The sequence below is a fragment of the Hemiscyllium ocellatum genome, chromosome 5 (genome assembly GCF_020745735.1).
Source record: "Hemiscyllium ocellatum isolate sHemOce1 chromosome 5, sHemOce1.pat.X.cur, whole genome shotgun sequence".
Taxonomy (NCBI): domain Eukaryota; kingdom Metazoa; phylum Chordata; class Chondrichthyes; order Orectolobiformes; family Hemiscylliidae; genus Hemiscyllium; species Hemiscyllium ocellatum.
In genome coordinates, this window is record NC_083405.1 from 139,874,178 (window position 1) to 139,893,025 (window position 18,848).

General features: G+C 50.3%; 1 protein-coding gene and 1 non-coding gene across 2 annotated transcripts in view; one reads left to right on the top strand and one right to left on the bottom strand.

Moving 5' to 3' along the window:
• The window catches only part of LOC132816255 (uncharacterized), a 35,688-nt gene extending 19,449 nt beyond the window's left edge, over window positions 1-16,239 (bottom strand). The window contains exons 1-5 of the mRNA XM_060825751.1: window positions 16,074-16,239; window positions 14,659-14,920; window positions 14,411-14,575; window positions 5,408-5,428; window positions 1,631-1,703 (exon numbers count right to left, since the gene is read on the bottom strand). Of these exons, the coding sequence (XP_060681734.1) occupies window positions 1,631-1,703; window positions 5,408-5,428; window positions 14,411-14,575; window positions 14,659-14,920; window positions 16,074-16,140 (588 nt within the window). The 5' untranslated portion in view covers window positions 16,141-16,239. The remainder of the gene's footprint in view (window positions 1-1,630; window positions 1,704-5,407; window positions 5,429-14,410; window positions 14,576-14,658; window positions 14,921-16,073) is intronic.
• On the top strand, window positions 4,742-4,813 carry trnag-ucc (transfer RNA glycine (anticodon UCC)). Its single transcript has one exon. It is a non-coding gene; the product is annotated as a tRNA-Gly (tRNA).
• Window positions 16,240-18,848: the final 2,609 nt, after the last annotated feature.

Below are 18,848 nucleotides of genomic sequence, written 5' to 3' on the forward strand. Positions count from 1 at the left end.
ACACCTCAACAACAGACCACATTTGGAGGATGGTGTTCCGGTCTGGGCAACTTGTTTAAGTGTATGTTAAAGCCCAAGAGAACGTTCAAAGGAGATTTACTAGAGTGATACCGAGAGTGAGGGATTATAGAGACTGGGAAAGTTTAGAGAGATTTTCCTTGGAGCAGCGAAGGTTAAGAGGTGACAAAATCAGAAATTGCTGGAAAAGTTCGGTAGGTCTGGCATCATCTCTGGAGAGAAATCAGAATGTTTCGGATCAAGTTTTGAGGTAGGGTCACTGGATCTAAAACATTAACTCTGATTTCTCTCCACAAGAGTTAATGTTTTAGATCCAGTGACCTTTCCTCAAAACTCGAACCGAAACATTCTGATTTCTCTCCACAGACGCTGCCAGACCTGCCGAGCTTCTTCAGCAATTTCTGATTTTGCTTCTGATTTACAACAACTACCATTTTTTTGGTGTTGAAATTAGGAGGCGACCTTACTGAGGTTTTCAAAGTGATGAATAATTTGACATTTATCCTCTAATCGGTCTGACGGTAGGGATGGGCCCCAGTTTCGAGACTGTCAGCTGGAGAGCTCGGAATGAGATGTGGAGAAATTTCTTTACTCAGGGAGGGGTGCCCGGGAGAGTGATGGAGGAGGTTTGAAAGAGAGTTGGGTAAATATTGGAAAGGGATGAAGTTAAAGGGCTGCAGAGGTAGGGCTGGAGAGTGGGACGAGCTGGGGAAATATTTTGAGAGGCGCTTGGTGAAATGGCTTCTTCCTGTCCTGTACAATTCTCTGATTCATGATTGAGCCAATACTGAGTGGAGCTTCGAAAGATGACAGAAGACTTGCTGAAACATCCCAGCTTCTTCGGGGACTTGTCAGGTCAATGTGGGCAGGCTGCTTCCCAGTGTGGGAGACTCTCGGGTTAGAGTAACAGGTTGTCCATGTAAGAGAGAGATGGGGTGGGGGTGGGGCTTTGGCTTAACTCTGAGGGACTGAGTCTGTGCAAGTGTTTCCTGTCGAGGTTGGGTTGTTAAAGATGTTCACGGCTGAGCTCCTGTTTGATCTCCAGGATAACAATGATCCAACTCATCAACATCCACTCCTCATGCTAAATAAACTAATCTTCCCTTTCCTAAGTTGAGTTCTAGCCTCTGCGTTCTGACAAGTTCAAGATCAAAAGCTTTGACTTTATGAGACTCTTTTTAATAATACTTACATTTCCAAAGCACTCCATTGTGTATGAAATACTTTGAGGATTCCTGAGGACGTGATAACTGGGACCAGAATCAACACTGTCAGTTTAGATATTTTTAGATTCCCGACAGTGTGGAAACAGGCCCTTCGGCCCAACAAGCCCATACCGACCTGCTTCACACCCAGACCCAGTTCCCTACATTTACCCCTTCACCTAACACTACGGGCAATTTAGCATGGCCATTTCACCTGACCCGCACATCTTTGGATTGTGGGAGGAAACCGGAGCACCCGGAGGAAACCCACACAGACACGGGGAGAATGTGCAAACTCCACACAGTCAGTCACCCGAAGCTGGAATTGGCCCTGGGACCCTGGCGCTGTACTTTAACCGTATTGTTTATGTTAATTTGATATCGTGTAACTGAGGTCAGATCCTCACCTGCTCTCTGTTCACTGCAAGGTGCAATATTCCAAAAAAACAGGCAAACGCCAGCAGGTAAACCAGCTTCATCCTGTGGGAAATCAGACACAACATCACTGGGTTTGACTTTGCAGATGACACTAAACTGGAAAGAATTGGAAATTGTGAGGTGGACAGTGTGGGACTGCAAAAGGACACTGATACGTTGGTGAAGGGGGCAGAGAGGAGGCAGCTGGAGTTTAATGTTGAACATAGAACAGTACAGCCCAGACCAGGCCCTTCAGCCCACGATGTTGTGCTGACCACTGATCCTCATGAATGCACCCTCACATTTCTGTGACCATATGCATGTCCAGGAGTCTTTTAAATGTCCCCGATGACCCTGCCTCCACAACTGCTGCTGGCAACGCATTCCATGCTCTCACAACTCTCTGTGTAAAGAACCCGCCTCTGACATCCCCTCTATACTTTCCTCCAACCAGCTTAAAACTATGACCCCTCGTGTTAGCCATTTCTGCCCTGGGAAATAGTCTCTGGCTATCGACTCTATCTAAGCCTCTCATTATCTTGTACACCTCAATTAGGTCCCCTCTCCTCCTCCTTTTCTCCAATGAAAGAAGTCTGAGCTCAGTCAACCTCTCTTCATAAGATAAGCCCTCCAGTCCAGGCAGCATCCTGGTAAACCTCCTCTGAACCCTCTCCAAAGCATCCACATCTTTCCTATAATAGGGCGACCAGAACTGGATGCAGTATTCCAAGTGCGGTCTAACCAAAGTTTTGTAGAGCTGCAACAAGATCTCACGGCTCTTAAACTCAATCCCCCTGTTAATGAAAGCCAAAACGCCATCTGTTTCCTAAAGAGGAGTGTGAGGGGATGCACTTTGATCAGAAAAACATTGAAAGACAATATAAAGTCGGGGATATAATTCTCACGGGGATACAGGAGCAGAGGGAGCTGGGTGGTGGTATACATCACAGGTCATTGAAGGTGGCAGGACGGGGGGGGGGAAGAGGAGTTAATAAAGCAGGCAGGACCCTCGGCTTTATTACTGGGGCAGAGAGTACAATAGCTGGGGGGGGTGATGTTGAACTTGTCCAGGACCCTTGTTGGTCCTCAGCTGGAGGACTGTGTACAGGGGGTGGGCCCCACATTATAGGAAAGATGGGAATGCATTGGAGAGAGTGCAGAAAGTGTTTTACAGGAATGGATTCCGGAATGAGACACTTCAGGGATGGGGGGGGGGGATTGAAGGTGTTGGGACTGTTCTCCCCAGAGAGAGGGCAGCTGGGAGAGAGGTCTGATAGAGGTTTTCATAACCAGGAGCAGAGCTGGACAGAGCAGGGAGAAACAGTTCCTGCTCATACCAGGAAGAGGCGGCACGGTGGCACAGTGGGCGGCACGGTGGCACAGTGGTTAGCACTGCTGCCTCACAGCGCCTGAGACCCGGGTTCAATTCCCGACTCAGGCGACTGACCGTGTGGAGTTTGCACGTTCTCCCCATGTCTGCGTGGGTTTCCTCCGGGTGCTCCGGTTTCCTCCCACAGTCCAAAGATGTGCGGGTCAGGTGAATTGACCGTGCTAAATTGCCCGTAGTGTTAGGTAAGGGGTAAATGTAGGGGTATGGGTGGGTTTCGCTTCGGCGGGTCGGTGTGGACTTGTTGGGCCGAAGGGCCTGTTTCCACACTGTAAGTCTAATCTAATCTAAAAAAAAAGAACACGAGGGGCATTGATTAAAAGTGAAGTGTGAACGAAGCGGGGGGGGGGGGTGGAGAATGTTCTCACTCAGCGAGAACAGGCAGGTTCAATCGATGCATTCAGGAGGGACATTGGATGGTTATTTGGAAGGAAACAGTGTGTACAAGGTAATGAGGGAAAAGGCAGGAGGTTGGTGTTGGGAATTACACTCATTTAAAAGCTGGTACAAGCAAGATGGGCTGAATGGCTGCCTTAGGTGCTGTAACAATTCTGTGGATCGATCTCTGGGGATACAGCGAATCCTCGTTGTCTTTGCTCTTTCTGCCATGCCCTGCGTTTGTTCCTGTTTGAGTCCATTTACATTTCGACTGAATCAGCTTCCACTGCCCTTTCAGGCAGTGTGTTCCAGGTCACAGCTCACTGTGTTCCTCAATTCCCACTCCTGATCTTTTCCAATTCCATAAACCGGTCAGACCATCAGAAACAGGAACAGGAGATGGCCATTCAGCCCCTTGAGCCTGCCCCACCATTCAATAGGATCGTGGCTGACCTCCACCTTCCAGAGTTTTCCCTGTATCCCTTGATTCCCTGACTGATCCAGACTCTGTGGTAAGGAGTTCCGAAGATTCTCAGCCCACTGGGAAGAAATCCCTCCCCATCTCAGTATGAAATTGGTGCCCCTTTACTCTGAGACTGTCCCCTGAGACTCTCTGTGGGAAAAGATCTGCTGTCCTGCCAACCCAAGATAGGCCCACACAAGCAAAATTGGCCAAACTGCACCAAAAAACACCCAGAATGCCTCAGCAGGCTGACAAGCCAAACCAGACAGCACACCCCAACAAGGGAATACACTTCCCAGCACCTACTAACAATGGCAGAGCACCACGGTGGTCCTGAACCCCGAGGGCAGTTTCACAACCCACCAGCACCAACGCCACACTAAGGTAAAAACCACGCGGCTCCAGGTTATAGTGCAACAGGTTTAATTGGAAGCACTCGTCACAACCCCCTGATGAAGGAGCGTCGCTCCGAAAGCTAATGCTTCCAGTTAAACCTGCTGGATTCTAACCTGGTGATGTAAGATTTTTAACTCTGCACACCCCAGTTCAACTCCGACACCTCCACATCATGAAAGCCACACAATGAGCAGGTCAGACAGAGGCCTCAGCAAGGGCATTGCTCCCAGGACAAGACAATAGAAGCACCTCACCCCTTCAGAGGGGACATTAACAATTGGGTTCCTCCATTTCCAGCTACTTTGTACTTTCCCCATTTCTTAATCAGCTGTACGGTACAGCATTAGCCTCAACGCTGGCCTCATCCTCAGCTCTGGGAAGAGAGATACTGATCTCCCTGCTCAGACTCTCAGTTGTGTCAGCCTTTGTCAGTTTCTCTTCTGCGTTGTCACTTGTAATAAACATCATTTTGCGGTTGTGGTGGTGGTATAGTGGTGAGCATAGCTGCCTTCCAAGCAGTTGACCTGGGTTTGATTCCCAGCCATCGCATACTGCAGCTTTTAAACCGCTCAACAGCAAAAAGATCACTTCCAGCAGTGGGAATGAAACACATCCTGTAATAAACATCATGTCAATTTCACTTTGAGCTGTGTTTTGTGATGTCGAACTTATTGGGCAAAATTTCTCTGACACTCTCCCAAGAGGAGCAACATTCTTTCAGCATTGACCCTGTTCGGCTCCGATAGGATTCAATGAGATCACCTCTCATTCTCCCCAAGCTGCAGAGCCACATGTCCCAGTCTGTTTGAACTTTGTTTGGAAGATAATCCCTTCACCCTGTGCCCCTTTGATTACTAACCCTCCTCCCAGTAGAACATTTCCCCTTCTCTATCAGAAACCTTCCTGGTTTTAAATACTTCATTTGAAATGTCTGTACCTCACCATTTAACTCCTCACCAACTCTTTGTGGACACACTCATTTCCAACTTCTGTTCCTGTCTCTCCTGGTCTCAGACCCTGTCCCCTTGTCACCATCCTTGCAGCCAATTATTTGTTGAATTATCCCAATCTTGAAGCTATTTGCAAAATCTTGCAACTGTCCTGTGGACGCCAAAGGGAATAAATGGCCAGAAAATGTCTTACCTTTCACACAGGTGTTCCAAAATTCAAACACGATTGGTTTTTAGCAGGCTGGGTTTGGAGATTGTAAGCCAGTTGTGCTGTCTGTGTGCAGAGCAAAGGGCTATTAAACACACCGTCCTCTTCCTTATTTCATTACTCACTGAGTAAATACTCATTTTGTCAAAGGCTGAGAAACCACTGCCCAGCCAGGGGAGATATCACGAGGTTGTTTCCTCTTGTGGAAGGGTCTCGGGCTAGCTGCTATAATTTCAGCATGAGGAGAGATGAGGAGGGACTTCTTCTCTCACAGGGGAGAGAATTTGTGGAATTCTTTCCGGAATTCTGAACTGACCTGAAACGTTAACTCAGTGTCACTCTCCATCCTGCTGAGTTTCTCCAGGTATTTCTGTCTTTGGTTCTGATTTCCAGCAGCTGCAGTTCTTTTGGGGTTTTTTTGAGGCTGATCAGGTCAGCGAGAATCTTGTGGGAAGGTGAAGCAGACCCCAATGGGGCTGAACAGCTTGTTCTGATTCTCTGGCCTTCTTACTCCCGTTAACAGCTGCATTTCCCAGAGCCCACATCCTGAAGATTAGTTCCTGCTTGAGTTTGTAGATGATGCCAAGTTGGGTGGGAGGGTGAACTGTGATGAGGATGTAGAGATCCTTCAGCATGATCTGGACAGGTTGGGTAAGTGCACAAATCAATGACAGTATAATTTGGATAAGTGTGAGGTCATTCACTTTGGAAGTAAAAGCAAGAAGGCAGATTCCGACCTGAATGGGTGTACACTGGGAGAGGGGAATGTGCAGTGGGACCTGGGTGACCTTGTGCACCACTTGCTGAAGGTCAGCGTGCAGGTGCAGCAGGTGGTAAAGAAGGCAAATGGGATATTGGTCTTCATGTGAGAGGTTTCAAGGACAGGAGCGGGGATGTGTGGTTGCAGTTACACAGGGCCTTGGTGAGGCCATACCTCGAGTATTGTCTCCTTTTCTGAGGAAGGATGCTCTTGCTCTTGAGGGAGTGCATTGAAGGTTTCTCAGGCTGATTACGGGGAAGGTGGGACTCCAGATGAATGAGGGAGGTTCTCAGAGTCTTGTAAAAGTCTAACAGGACTATACAGGGTAGATGCAGGGACGATGTTCCTGATGGTGGGTGTGTCCAGAACTCAGGGTCACAGTCTGAGGATTCGGGGTGGACCATTTAGGACAGAGATGAGGAGACATCTTTTCACCCAAAGAGTGGTGAGCCTGTGGAATTCATTACCACAGGAAGGAATTGTTGCCAAAACACTGAATGTATTCGAGAGGCAGCTGGGTATGAGATCGAAGGTTATGGGGAGAAAGCAGGATGAGGCTATTGAGTTGGATGATCAGCCATGATCATGAGGAATGGTGGAGCAGGCTCGAAGGGCTGAATGGCCTCCTCCTATCTTCTATGTTTCTATGGGTTCATGGGTGAACTAATATACTCAGTTCCCTCTGACGCATTAACAATTAACGAGTGCAGGAGATCTGCCTCAGGCCATGTACAAACTCACTCACAATGTCAGGCACAGAGTTCCTGCACAGGAACAGGCCACTCAGCCCATCTGGCCCATGGAGGAATTTCTGCTCCAGTGAATGGCGAGTCCCCTGTTCGTCTTGTCCATTCACTATTTCCTCTTTGTTGGCTACGTAGAACAGTTGATCTTCCGTAATTACACCGTTACCACTCCCCACCTCTTCCTCCGCTACATTGATGACTGCATTGGCGCCACCTCGTGCTCCCACGAGGAGGTTGAGCAATTCATCAACTTCACCAACACATTCCACCCCGACCTTAAATTTACCTGGACCATCTCTGACACCTCCCTCCCCTTCCTGGACCTCTCCATCTCCATTAATGACGACCGACTTGACACTGACATTTTTTTACGAACCCACCGACTCCCACAGCTACCTGGATTACACCTCTTCCCACCCTATCGCTTGCAAAAATGCCATCCCGTATTCCCAAATCCTCTGCCTCTGCCGTATCTGCTCCCAGGAGGACCAGTTCCACCAAAGAACACACCAGATGGCCTCTTTCTTTAGAGACTGAAATGTCCCCTCCCACGTGGTTGAAGATGCCCTCCAACGCATCTCATCCACGTCCCGCACCGCTGTCCTCAAACCACCCCCCCCAAACACAATAAGGACAGAACCACACCCGCCCCTCTGTCCTCACCTTCGACCCCACCAACCTTCGCATAAACATTGCATCATTCTCCACCATTTCCACCGCCAACAAACAGACCCCACCGCCAGAGATATATTTCCCTCCCCACTCCTACCAGCATTCTGAAGAGACCATTCCCTCAGCAACTCTCTTGTCAGACCCCCGCCCCCCAAATCAGCCTCCATTTCCGGCACCTTCCCTTGGCCACCGAAGGAAGTGCAAACTCTGTGCCCACACCTCCCCCCTCACCTCTGTGCAAGGCCCCAGAGATTTACCTGCAGTTCCACACACCTCATCTACTGTGTCCGTTGCTCTTGATGTGGTCTCCTCTACATCAGGGAGGCAGGATGCCAATTTGCGGAATGGTTCAGACAATATCTCTGGGACACCCGCACCGACCAATCCCACCACCCAGTGGCTGAACATTGCAACCCGCCCTCCCACTCCACCAAGGACATGCAGGCTCTGGGCCTCCTCCATCACCACTCCCTAACCACCCTTCGCCTGGAGGAAGAACACCTCATCTTCCACCTTCCGATTCCCTAACCACACGGCATCATTGTAGATTTCACCAGTTTCCTCATCTCCCCTCCTCCCACCTTATCGTAGTTCCAACCTTCCAACTCAGCATCACCCTCTTGACCTGTCCATCTTCCTTCCCACCTATCCACTCCACCCTCCTTTCTGACTTATCACCATCAACCCCCACCTTCATCTAGCTATCGCATTCCCAGCTGCCTTCGCCCCATCCCCACACCCCTCCCCTCCCATTTACCTCTCAGTCCCCTTGGGCCAACCTCTCATTTCTGATGAAGAGCTGATGTTGGAAACATTGTCTCTCCTGCTCCTCGGATGCTGCCTGACCGGCTGTACTTTTCCAGCATCAGACTTCAACTTGTTCACTATTTCCATCTGTTACTCGATCATCTGCTTCTCAAGCTTCCCAGGAAATATCCCAGGATTATCCACCTCAATCACTCCCTGTGGCAGAGGTCTACATTCTCAGCACTCTCTGGGTGAAATGGTTTCTGGTAAATCCCTGCCTGGGTTAGTTACTGGTGGTTTTATATTGATCACTGTTATGACACAGGGCAAACCCTCCTGCTTAATTTAAACCAGCAACACAGAGACGATTAATCCCATGAAATAATCTGTGAAAATTCAAGAGGCCAAGAACTATTTAAAGTAAAAATTAACAACTTTATTTCTTAAAGTATAACGGAGAACAAGGACAGAACACCCCTGGTGCTCACCTTCCACCTTACAAACCTTCACATAAACCAAATCATCCGCCAACATTTCCGCCACCTCCAAAAAGACCCCACCACCAGGGATATATATCCCTCCCCACCCCTTTCCGCCTTCCGCAAAGACCGTTCTCTCCGTGACTACCATGAAATCTCTCACACAGTGGGTTCAGGATGCCTCATCCTCCCTGTACTATGCTTCCTTTCCCTCGGGATGAATCCCTGCTGTGTCTCCTGAAGTACTCCCAGAAACTCCTGCTATTGCTGTTCCACTGTCTTTCCTGTGGGCTCCTCTCCCAGTCAATTCTACCCAGCTCCTCCCTCATGCCTCTGGAGTTGTATTTATTCAGATAACATACCATTACCACTGATTCTATCTTCGCCCTCTCAAATTGCAGAGTCAATTCAATCATATTATGAGCACTGCCTCCTACAAGTTCCTTGACCTTAAGCTCCCCTACCAAGCCTGCCTCATTGCACAACACTAAATCCAGTATTGCCTGTTTCCTAATGAGCTCCACCACAAGCTGCTCCAAAACGCCATCCTGTAGACACTCCACAAATTCCTTTTCTTGCAATCCACTGCCAACCTGATTTCTCAGTCCACCTGCACACTGAAATCCCCCATGATCACTGTAACTTTGCCTTTCCTCCACATCTATTCTATCTCCTGGAGTATCTTGCGCCCCAGCTCCTGACTGCTGTTTGGAGGTCTGTACATAACTCCAACTATGGGTTTTTTCACCTTGCAGTTCCTCAATCCTACCCACACAGATTCGACATCACCTGACCCTACTGCATTTCTTACTATTGATTTAATTTCATGATGTACTAAGAAGGCAATCCCTCTCCCTCTGCCCACCTGCCTGTCTTTTCAATAGGAAGGATATCTGTGAATATTCAGCTCCCAATTCTAATCCCCTTGCAGCCCCTTGCATCTCCGTGATGCCCACCACGTCATACCTGCCAATTTCAATCTGCGCCATACGCTCATTTACCTTATTCCTGACACTGTGTGCATTCCGATATAACACCTTCAGTCCTGTCACTCGTTTGTCCAGTGTGCTTGAAGTTTGATCACTAACCCATTCCATACACTCTGTCCTTTTTGTGTCAGTGCTGGAGATTTTAATAACCTCTCCTGAGCTCCGCACTCTTACCTCCTCCTTTAATTCGGGTTTTCTAATCTCTCCTATAAGAGTCCCCACCCCCCCACACTCCGCCCCCCCCTTCCCCCATTCAGTTTAAAACCCTGTCTAAAGCCCTAGTTGTGCGATTCATTCGGGATTCTGATCCCTGCGCCCATTGGAGCAGCTCCGTCCTTCCCCAGTCCTGGTGCCAATGTCCCATGAATTCGAACCCATTTCTCCCACACCTATCTTTGAGCCACACATTTACCTGCTTAATCTTATTGACCCTGTACCAATCAGCTTGTGGCTCAGGTAGTAATCTAGAGATTATCTTTTTGGCTCTGCTTTTTAATTTAGCTCTGAGCTGTTCACACTCCCTTAGCGGAACCTCTGCCCTAGCTTTATCAATGCCATTGGTACCTACATGGACCATGATCACTGGCTCTTCCTCCTCCCACTCCAGGTTCCTCTGCAGCCCAGATGGAATATCCCAAACCCAGGCACCAGCCGGCAACACAGCCTTCAGGTCCCTCAGTCCTGGTCACAGAATTATGTTTTTTTTTCAATTAGTCATTGACTTGAACTATTTCGATCAGTGATGGACAGAGTCTCCTGTCCATAGACTATTTATTTCCTTGGAATTCATCTGTTTTGTGGATTGCAAAATATCCCCATAAATACTGACGACGGAGTCGGCATTTTCAAACTGTTGTATTTGTTTTATAACCAAAGACAGAAAGGGAACTCTCACTCAATCTGAAAGCTCTCAACTTCAACTTGAGTCTGAACTGATTTGGATTCTGTCCAGTGAATGTCTTAATTGAACAGACGACACACAAGTTATAATTCAGTGAGAAGGTAATCCATTTATTCATTCAAAGGAAGAAACCAACAAGCAGACATGAAAAAAATGATTGGTATTTCTACAGCAACATTCACAGAGTCCAACATCCAAATAAAGTGCTGCTCACCAAGCTCTAAGGTACAGCCAAGGAACACAAAGACATGAATGTCAGACGGAGGGTCAGTGCTGAGGGAGTGCCGCACTGTCACAGGGTCAGTGCTGAGGGAGGGCCGCACTGTCGGAGGGTCCGTGCTGAGGGAGTGCCGCACTGTCACAGGGTCAGTGCTGAGGGAGGGCCGCACTGTCGGAGGGTCCGTGCTGAGGGAGTGCCGAACTGTCAGAGGATGAGTGCTGAGGGAGTGCCACCCTGTCAGAGGGTCAGTGCTGAGGGAGGGCCACACTGTCGGAGGGTCAGTGCTGAGGGAGCGCCGCACTGTCAGCGGGTCAGTGCTGAGGGAATGCCGCACTGTCAGAGGGTCAGTGCTGAGGGAGTGGGCACTGTCGGAGGGTCAGTACTGAGGGAGTGCCACACTGTCAGAGGGTCAGTGCTGAGGGAGTTCCACACTGTCAGAGGGTCAGTGCTGAGGGAGTGGGCACTGTCGGAGGGTCAGTACTGAGGGAGTGCCACACTGTTGGAGGGTCAGTGCTGAGGGAGTGCCACACTGTCGGAGGGTCAGTGCTGAGGGAGTGCCCCACTGTCAGAGGGTCAGTGCTGAGGGAGTGCCGCACTGTCACAGGGTCAGTGCTGAGGGAGGGCCGCACTGTCGGAGGGTCCGTGCTGAGGGAGTGCCGCACTGTCACAGGGTCAGTGCTGAGGGAGGGCCGCACTGTCGGAGGGTCCGTGCTGAGGGAGTGCCGAACTGTCAGAGGATGAGCGCTGAGGGAGTGCCACCCTGTCAGAGGGTCAGTGCTGAGGGAGTTCCACACTGTCAGAGGGTCAGTGCTGAGGGAGTGGGCACTGTCGGAGGGTCAGTACTGAGGGAGTGCCACACTGTTGGAGGGTCAGTGCTGAGGGAGTGCCACACTGTCGGAGGGTCAGTGCTGAGGGAGTGCCCCACTGTCAGAGGGTCAGTGCTGAGGGAGTGCCGCACTGTCACAGGGTCAGTGCTGAGGGAGGGCCGCACTGTCGGAGGGTCCGTGCTGAGGGAGTGCCGCACTGTCACAGGGTCAGTGCTGAGGGAGGGCCGCACTGTCGGAGGGTCCGTGCTGAGGGAGTGCCGAACTGTCAGAGGATGTGTGCTGAGGGAGTGCCACCCTGTCAGAGGGTCAGTGCTGAGGGAGGGCCACACTGTCGGAGGGTCAGTGCTGAGGGAGCGCCGCACTGTCAGCGGGTCAGTGCTGAGGGAATGCCGCACTGTCAGAGGGTCAGTGCTGAGGGAGTGGGCACTGTCGGAGGGTCAGTACTGAGGGAGTGCCACACTGTCGGAGGGTCAGTGCTGAGGGAGTGCCCCACTGTCAGAGGGTCAGTGCTGAGGGAGTGAGCACTGTCGGAGGGTCAGTGCTGAGGGAGTGCCGCACTGTCGGCGGAGGGTCAGTGCTGAGGGAGTGCTGCACTGTCAGAGGGTCAGTGCTGAGGGAGTGGGCACTGTCGGAGGGTCAGTACTGAGGGAGTGCCACACTGTCGGTGGGTCAGTGCTGTGGAAATGCCGCACTGTCAGAGGGTCAGTGCTGAGGGAGTGAGCACTGTCGGAGGGTCAGTGCTGAGGGAGTGCCGCACTGTCGGCGGAGGGTCAGTGCTGAGGGAGTGCCGCACTGTCAAAGGGTCAGTGTTGAGGGAGTGCCGCACTGTCGGAGGATCAGTGCTGAGGGAGTGCCGCACTGTTGGAGGGTCAGTGCTGAGGTAGTGCCGCACTGTCGGAGGGTCAGTGCTGAGGGAGTGCCGCACTGTCGGAGGGTCAGTGCTGAGGGAGTGCCGCACTGTCGGAGGGTCAGTGCTGAGGGAGTGCCGCACTGTCGGAGGGTCAGTGCTGAGGGAGGGTCGCACTGTCGGAGGGTCAGTGCTGCGGGAGTGCCGCACTGTCGGAGGGTCAGTGCTGAGGGAGGGCCGCACTGTTGGAGGGTCAGTGCTGAGGGAGTGCTGCACTGTCGGAGGGTCAGTGCTGAGGGAGGGCCGCACTGTCGGAGGGTCAGTGCTGCGGGAGTGCCGCACTGTCGGAGGGTCAGTGCTGAGGGAGGGCCGCACTGTTGGAGGGTCAGTGCTGAGGGAGTGCTGCACTGTCGGAGGGTCAGTGCTGAGGGAGGGCCGCACTGTTGGAGGGTCAGTGCTGAGGGAGTGCTGCACTGTCGGAGGGTCAGTGCTGAGGGAGGGCCGCACTGTTGGAGGGTCAGTGCTGAGGGAGTGCTGTACTTCCTGAACTTTCGATGAAACCTGAAGCTAGGTTGCTGCTGCTCGGTGAAGTGAATGTCCTGTTGAAAGATGATCTGGGGAGTTGTTTCCATGTCCTCCAACTGAATTTTGTGGAATGATTGGAATTCCTGCAACTGGAGCTGTTACTATGGAAACGCAGCTTATAGACATTCCCTTAGAGAGCTCTTGAAGAAATGGTGGCGCGGGGACTCAGCGGCGCGGGGACTCAGCGGCGCGGGGACTCAGTGGTTAGCACAGCTGCCTCACCGCACCAGGGAGCCAGCGTGGATCCCAGCCTTGGGCGACTGCCTGTGTGGAGTTTGCAGATTCTGTTTGGAGTTACTCCCACAGTTTGAAGATGTGTCGGTTTGGGTGAATTGGCCATGCTCAATTGTCTATTGTGTTCAGGGGTGAGTAGGTTAGGTGCATCAGTCAGGGCGGAAGTGAGGACTGCAGATGCTGGGGATCAGAATCGAGAATGTGGTGCTGGAAAAGCACAGCAGGTCAGGCAGCATCTGAGGAGCAGGAGAGTCGATGTTTCAGATCAAAGCCCTTCATCAGGAATGGGTGGGTTACTCTTTGGAGGGTCAGAATGGACCTGTTGGGCTGAATGGCCTGTTTCCACACTGTAGGGAATCTATTTTATTCTATCGATCAGACAGGGCCGTGGGACTAATTCAATTGTTTTCTCAATGAGCTAGCATCTCAAGTTAGATGGCCTGAATGGCTTCTTTCCATGGTGTATCATTCTGTGAGATGGTAATCTCGGAGACAGAAAGGCCATTGATGAAGACAGCGATAAACAGATTGTGAACAGGCCGATTGTGCTGCCTCCAGGGGTGTTGGCACTGAGGTGGAACCAGCAATCCGGGCATTCATGTGAATGTCCTGTGGGCGCAGGTTCACAGCTCACTGCGGTTAAATTTCAATTCAACCGATCAGTTGAGAATGTAGAAACCGTCGGAGTTAACAGTGGCTGGCAAACTATCATCGATTGTCATAAAGCCCCATCTGGGTCACTGATGTCCTGAGGGAAGGACCCTGCCATCCTTACCTGGTCTGGCCTACACGTAACTCCAGACCCAGAGCATTGTGGGTGACTCTGTCCTTCCCTCTGGAGTGGCCAAGGAAGGATGGTTTGGGGGATGAGGAATGAATTCTGATCTGCTCGGAGATGCTCAGAGCCCATATAGAAGGAAGCAGGAGGAGACAAAGACATGGGTGAGGGAAAGCTGGACCTATTGATGGCTGGACAGTTACCATTGGCAGGGTTTTATTATGAAGAGGGGCTGACCGAAGACCTGCACCTCACACAGAGTCAGCTTTTTCTTTCCAGGGCGAATGATATTCACGTATCGACCTTGCATTCCTGTACAGTTAAAGATGTCTGTGGCTCCGAGAGGCATGGATTCCACTGTGGCACACCTGAAAACGACAGACAGAATGGTATGAGTGAGCAGACAGCACATCCACCAGCCACTGGCATGAGGACATATTCACCCACTCACTTTGGGTTATTGATGCCACCTTTCTGGCCCGAGTCACCAATCCGGATTTCCGCTCCTGCGATGGCTGCCTCTCTCTCCTTCATGTGGTTGGTTATTTTGATGGACCATATCTGGTACTTTTGGCGGAGGTCCAGCCTCCACCAGGGGTCATCTTGCTGCTTAGTCATGGAGCAGGAATCATCAGTCTTCCCATCGATAGCTTTGTTTGCCCGTCGGTGAGTGCTTGACTGAGTAGCAATACCGTACACTGCTATATTGGAGCCTGTCAATGATATTCAGTCATGTCAATACTTTCTGCACGCCCCGAGGTATAAAGCCTTAACATTCCTGATCCCCCGCACAGACCCAAGATTCAGTTTGTCCGCACTCCACTCACACCACTGTCCACTTTTTGATCTCTAGGCCCATACATTCTGTGTCTGTGTGCTTCTCTCTCACTTCGCATGATCAAGGGGCAGCACTCTGAAAGCTTGTGATTTCAAATAACCCTGTTGGACATCAACCTGGTGTTGTGGGAATTCTGACCATTTTCAGAGGAGCAGGTTGGCAGAGAGTTGATGAACAGCTAAGAGCAGAAAGCTGGTTTTTTCAGGAGGATGTTACAGAAACAGAGACACAGGTTACAGGGATTCCAAAGCTGCGAAGCTGCAGGTCATACGGATGATAGGAAGTGAGGACAGCAGATCTCTCGTTTGGCCCAGAAATGGCTACAGAGATAGGGAGGTACTTACCGATACAGAACCTGTCAGTCAGTGAGCACAGGGGTACGCAGTGAACGGGACTGAGGGAGAATTACAGTCACCTTAGTCTGAGAGAGGGGAAGGTTTAACCTGAGGGTCAGTACACCTCAGGCAAAGGCAGAGGGTGAGAATCAGAATCCTCTCATGGTCACCTCAGCTCGTGCAGGAACTGAACCCCACACTGTTAGCATCACTCTGCATTGTCATCCAGCTGTCCAGACAACTGAGCTAACTGACAGAGTGACAGTTTTAGTAGGCCTCTCTTCAACAGTGGGCAGAAGGAGGGGTATAGTTTGGCAGGGAGTGTGGAGAATTGAATGGCAGAGGCGAGTCAGTGATAGGTCATCTTGCAGAGAGGAATGTGAGCAACCTTCCTGCTGGAGGACAAGTCAGTCACCATCTCGACCCAGAGCTCATTAGGGACACCACATTTACAAACGGTCAGGTCCAGCTTCTGGTGATTTGAACAAAGAACAAAGAAAATTTACAGCCCAGAAACAGGCCCTTTGGCATTTCAAGCCTGTGCTAGGGAAAGGAATAGTCAGAGGTATACACACACACACACACACAGACACACACAGACACACACACACACACACACACAGACATACACACACACACATACACACACACACACACACAGACACACAAATGGAGATGAATGATGGTGCTCACCCAGAGCCGATCCCCCATGAACGATTGCCCAGAGACAGGCGAGGGTACAGAGCTGAAGTTGCTCCATGTGAAAGAGACAAGGTGTGAAAGGAGCTTTGAAATGGTTGAAGGCTCAATGTGAGCGAGAGATCCTGTACCTACTTGTCTTTCCAGCAGTGGGTTTATCCCAGGGTGCTGCAGCCAGGCGTCAACTCAGTAACTGGAAGCCTCTGAGTGGTTCTCCCTCCCCCGTTAGTGGGTGTGAGAATTATCACGGTCCACTGCTCTCTCTCTCTCTCTCTGTTTGGATCCTGGGTAAGACCTGAATGCACGCTGCTGCTGTTTTTATAACAGATTGTAGCCTGTGAACACATTCAGTGACAACACCTCCACTTTCATAGACATTTCGGGTCAAGTGACTCTTTTTCAGAACTGGATTGGGAACGTTGACTCGGTTTTTCTCTCTCCACAGATACTGCCAGACCTGCTGAGTTGCTCCAGTGCTCTCTGTGTGTTTGAGATCTCCAACAGCTGCAGTTCAACATGTGATTGAACATTCCTCGGGTTGGTGTGGTCCGGGGTCACTCGCTTACAGCCTTGTGCATGTCCAGCAGCTTTGTCACTGGGACACAACTCTGACAACTGTTTGGGTTCACTCCCTGGGATGAGGCTAAGATGGAATAGTCAGTCAGATAAACCGAATTCTTCCCTCGCAGCCAACCTGTGCACATCAACTCATGGGGAAAGGAGTAGGCCATTCAGCCTGTCAACTCGGCTCCTCCATACTATCCAATCAGGGCTGACTTTGGGCTTCAGCTCCAATTTCCCACATCCTCCCTGTATCCTTGATCCCTCTGACAGCAAACTCGTTTCAAACTTACCTTAAACATATTTCAGGAAGGAACACCCATGTTCCTTGTGTCTGTCTTTCAGCTCTTTTCTCTATTTCTTCAGCCTCTACAATCTATCTCCAGTTTCCATTTGCTGCATCTGTCTGTACTCACAATCTCAAAGTGCACTCTCTATCTGTATCTGTCTGCACTCTCTATCCATTTCTGTCTGTCTGTCTCTGCACTCTCTATCTGTCTCTATCTGTACTCTCTGTCTCTGCCTGCACTCTCTATCTGTCTCTATCTGCACTCTCTATCTGTCTCTGTCTGCACTCTCTGTCTCTGTCTGCACTCTCTATCTCTGTCTGCACTCTCTCTCTGTCTCTGTCTGCACTCTCTATCCATCTCTGTCTGTCTCTGCACTCTCTATCTGTCTCTGCCTGCACTCTCTCTCTGTCTCTGTCTGCACTCTCTCTCTGTCTCTGTCTGCACTCTCTCTCTCTGTCTGCACTCTCTGCATTCTTTATCTGTCTCTGTCTGCACTCTCTATCTGTCTCTGTCTGCACTCTCTCTCTGTCTGTCTCTGTCTGCACTCTCTGTCTGAATTCTTTATCTGTCTCTGTCTGCACTTTCTGTCTCTGTCTGCACTCTCTGTCTGTCTCTGTCTGCACTCTCTGTCTGTCTCTGTCTCTGTCTGCATTCTCTCTCTGTCTCTGTCTGCCTGTCTCTGCGGTAACCTGCAATCTCTGGTGGTTCACAATGGCTACCTGTTTCTATGTGTTGTGTTGTCTCTTTCTGAAGTCTCTGTCTCTGTGTATATCGTCAGCTCTTTTCTGTGATTTTCTGCAGTTTCTGTGTCTGCGTTTGTCTACAATCTCTGTCTGTCTGTCTGCAGCCCTTTGCTCTGTATCTTCTGTAGTCTGTGACTAATTGCAACTCTGACGTGTGCCGAACTGCAGTCTGCAGTCTCTCCCTTTGTCAGTCTCTATCTGCCTACAGTGTCTCTCGGTGATTGTCTACAATGCCTGAGCCTTTGTCTGATTTAAACTCCTGTTAAAATCTGCATTTCTGTCTATGATCAATCACACCTTTTACTTGTTCAGCTTCAGGTGTATTTGATGAGCTGTCTTAAGCAGTCACAGAGTCATCGAGTCCTACAGCACAGAGACAGGCCCTTCAACCCAAACTGGTCCATGCCGACCAAAATGCCCCCCCACACTAACCCCATTTCCCTGCACTTGGCCCATGTCCTTCTAATCCTTTCCTATCTGTGTATTTGTCCAAATGCCTTTTAAATGTTGTTAATGGACCCACCTTAACCACTTCCCCTGGCAGCTCATTCCATATGTGTACCACCCTCTGTGTAAAAAAGTTGCCCCTCAGGTTCCCTTTGATTCTTTCCCCCTAACCTTAAACTGATGCCCTCTAGTCCTCGATTCCCCAAAGCTGAGAAAAAGACTGAGTACATTCACCCTATCCATGCCTTTCATGATCTTATACACCTCTATAAGGTTTCCGAAACCCCCATCCCTCAGTCTCCTACGCTCTAAAGGGAAAAGTCCAGGCTTGTCCAACCTCGCCCTACAGCTCTAACCATTGAGTCCAGGCAACATCCTTGTAAATTTCTTCTGCACTCTTTCCAGTTTAATAACATCCTTCCTACAACAAGGTGACCAAAGCTGAACACAATACTCCAAGTGCGGCCTCACCAACATCCTGTACAACTGCAACATAACTTCCCACCTTCTATACTCACTGTCCTGACTGATGAAGGCCAGTGTGCCAAAGGTCCCTGCCTACCTGGGACTCCACTTCCAGAGAACCGTGCACCTGAACTCCAAGGTCCCTCTGTCCCACTACGCTCCTTAAGGCCCGAACATTCACCATGACACTCCTACCTTGATTTGACTTTCCAAAACACAAGACCTCACACTTACTTGTATTAAGCTCCATTTGCCATTTCTCA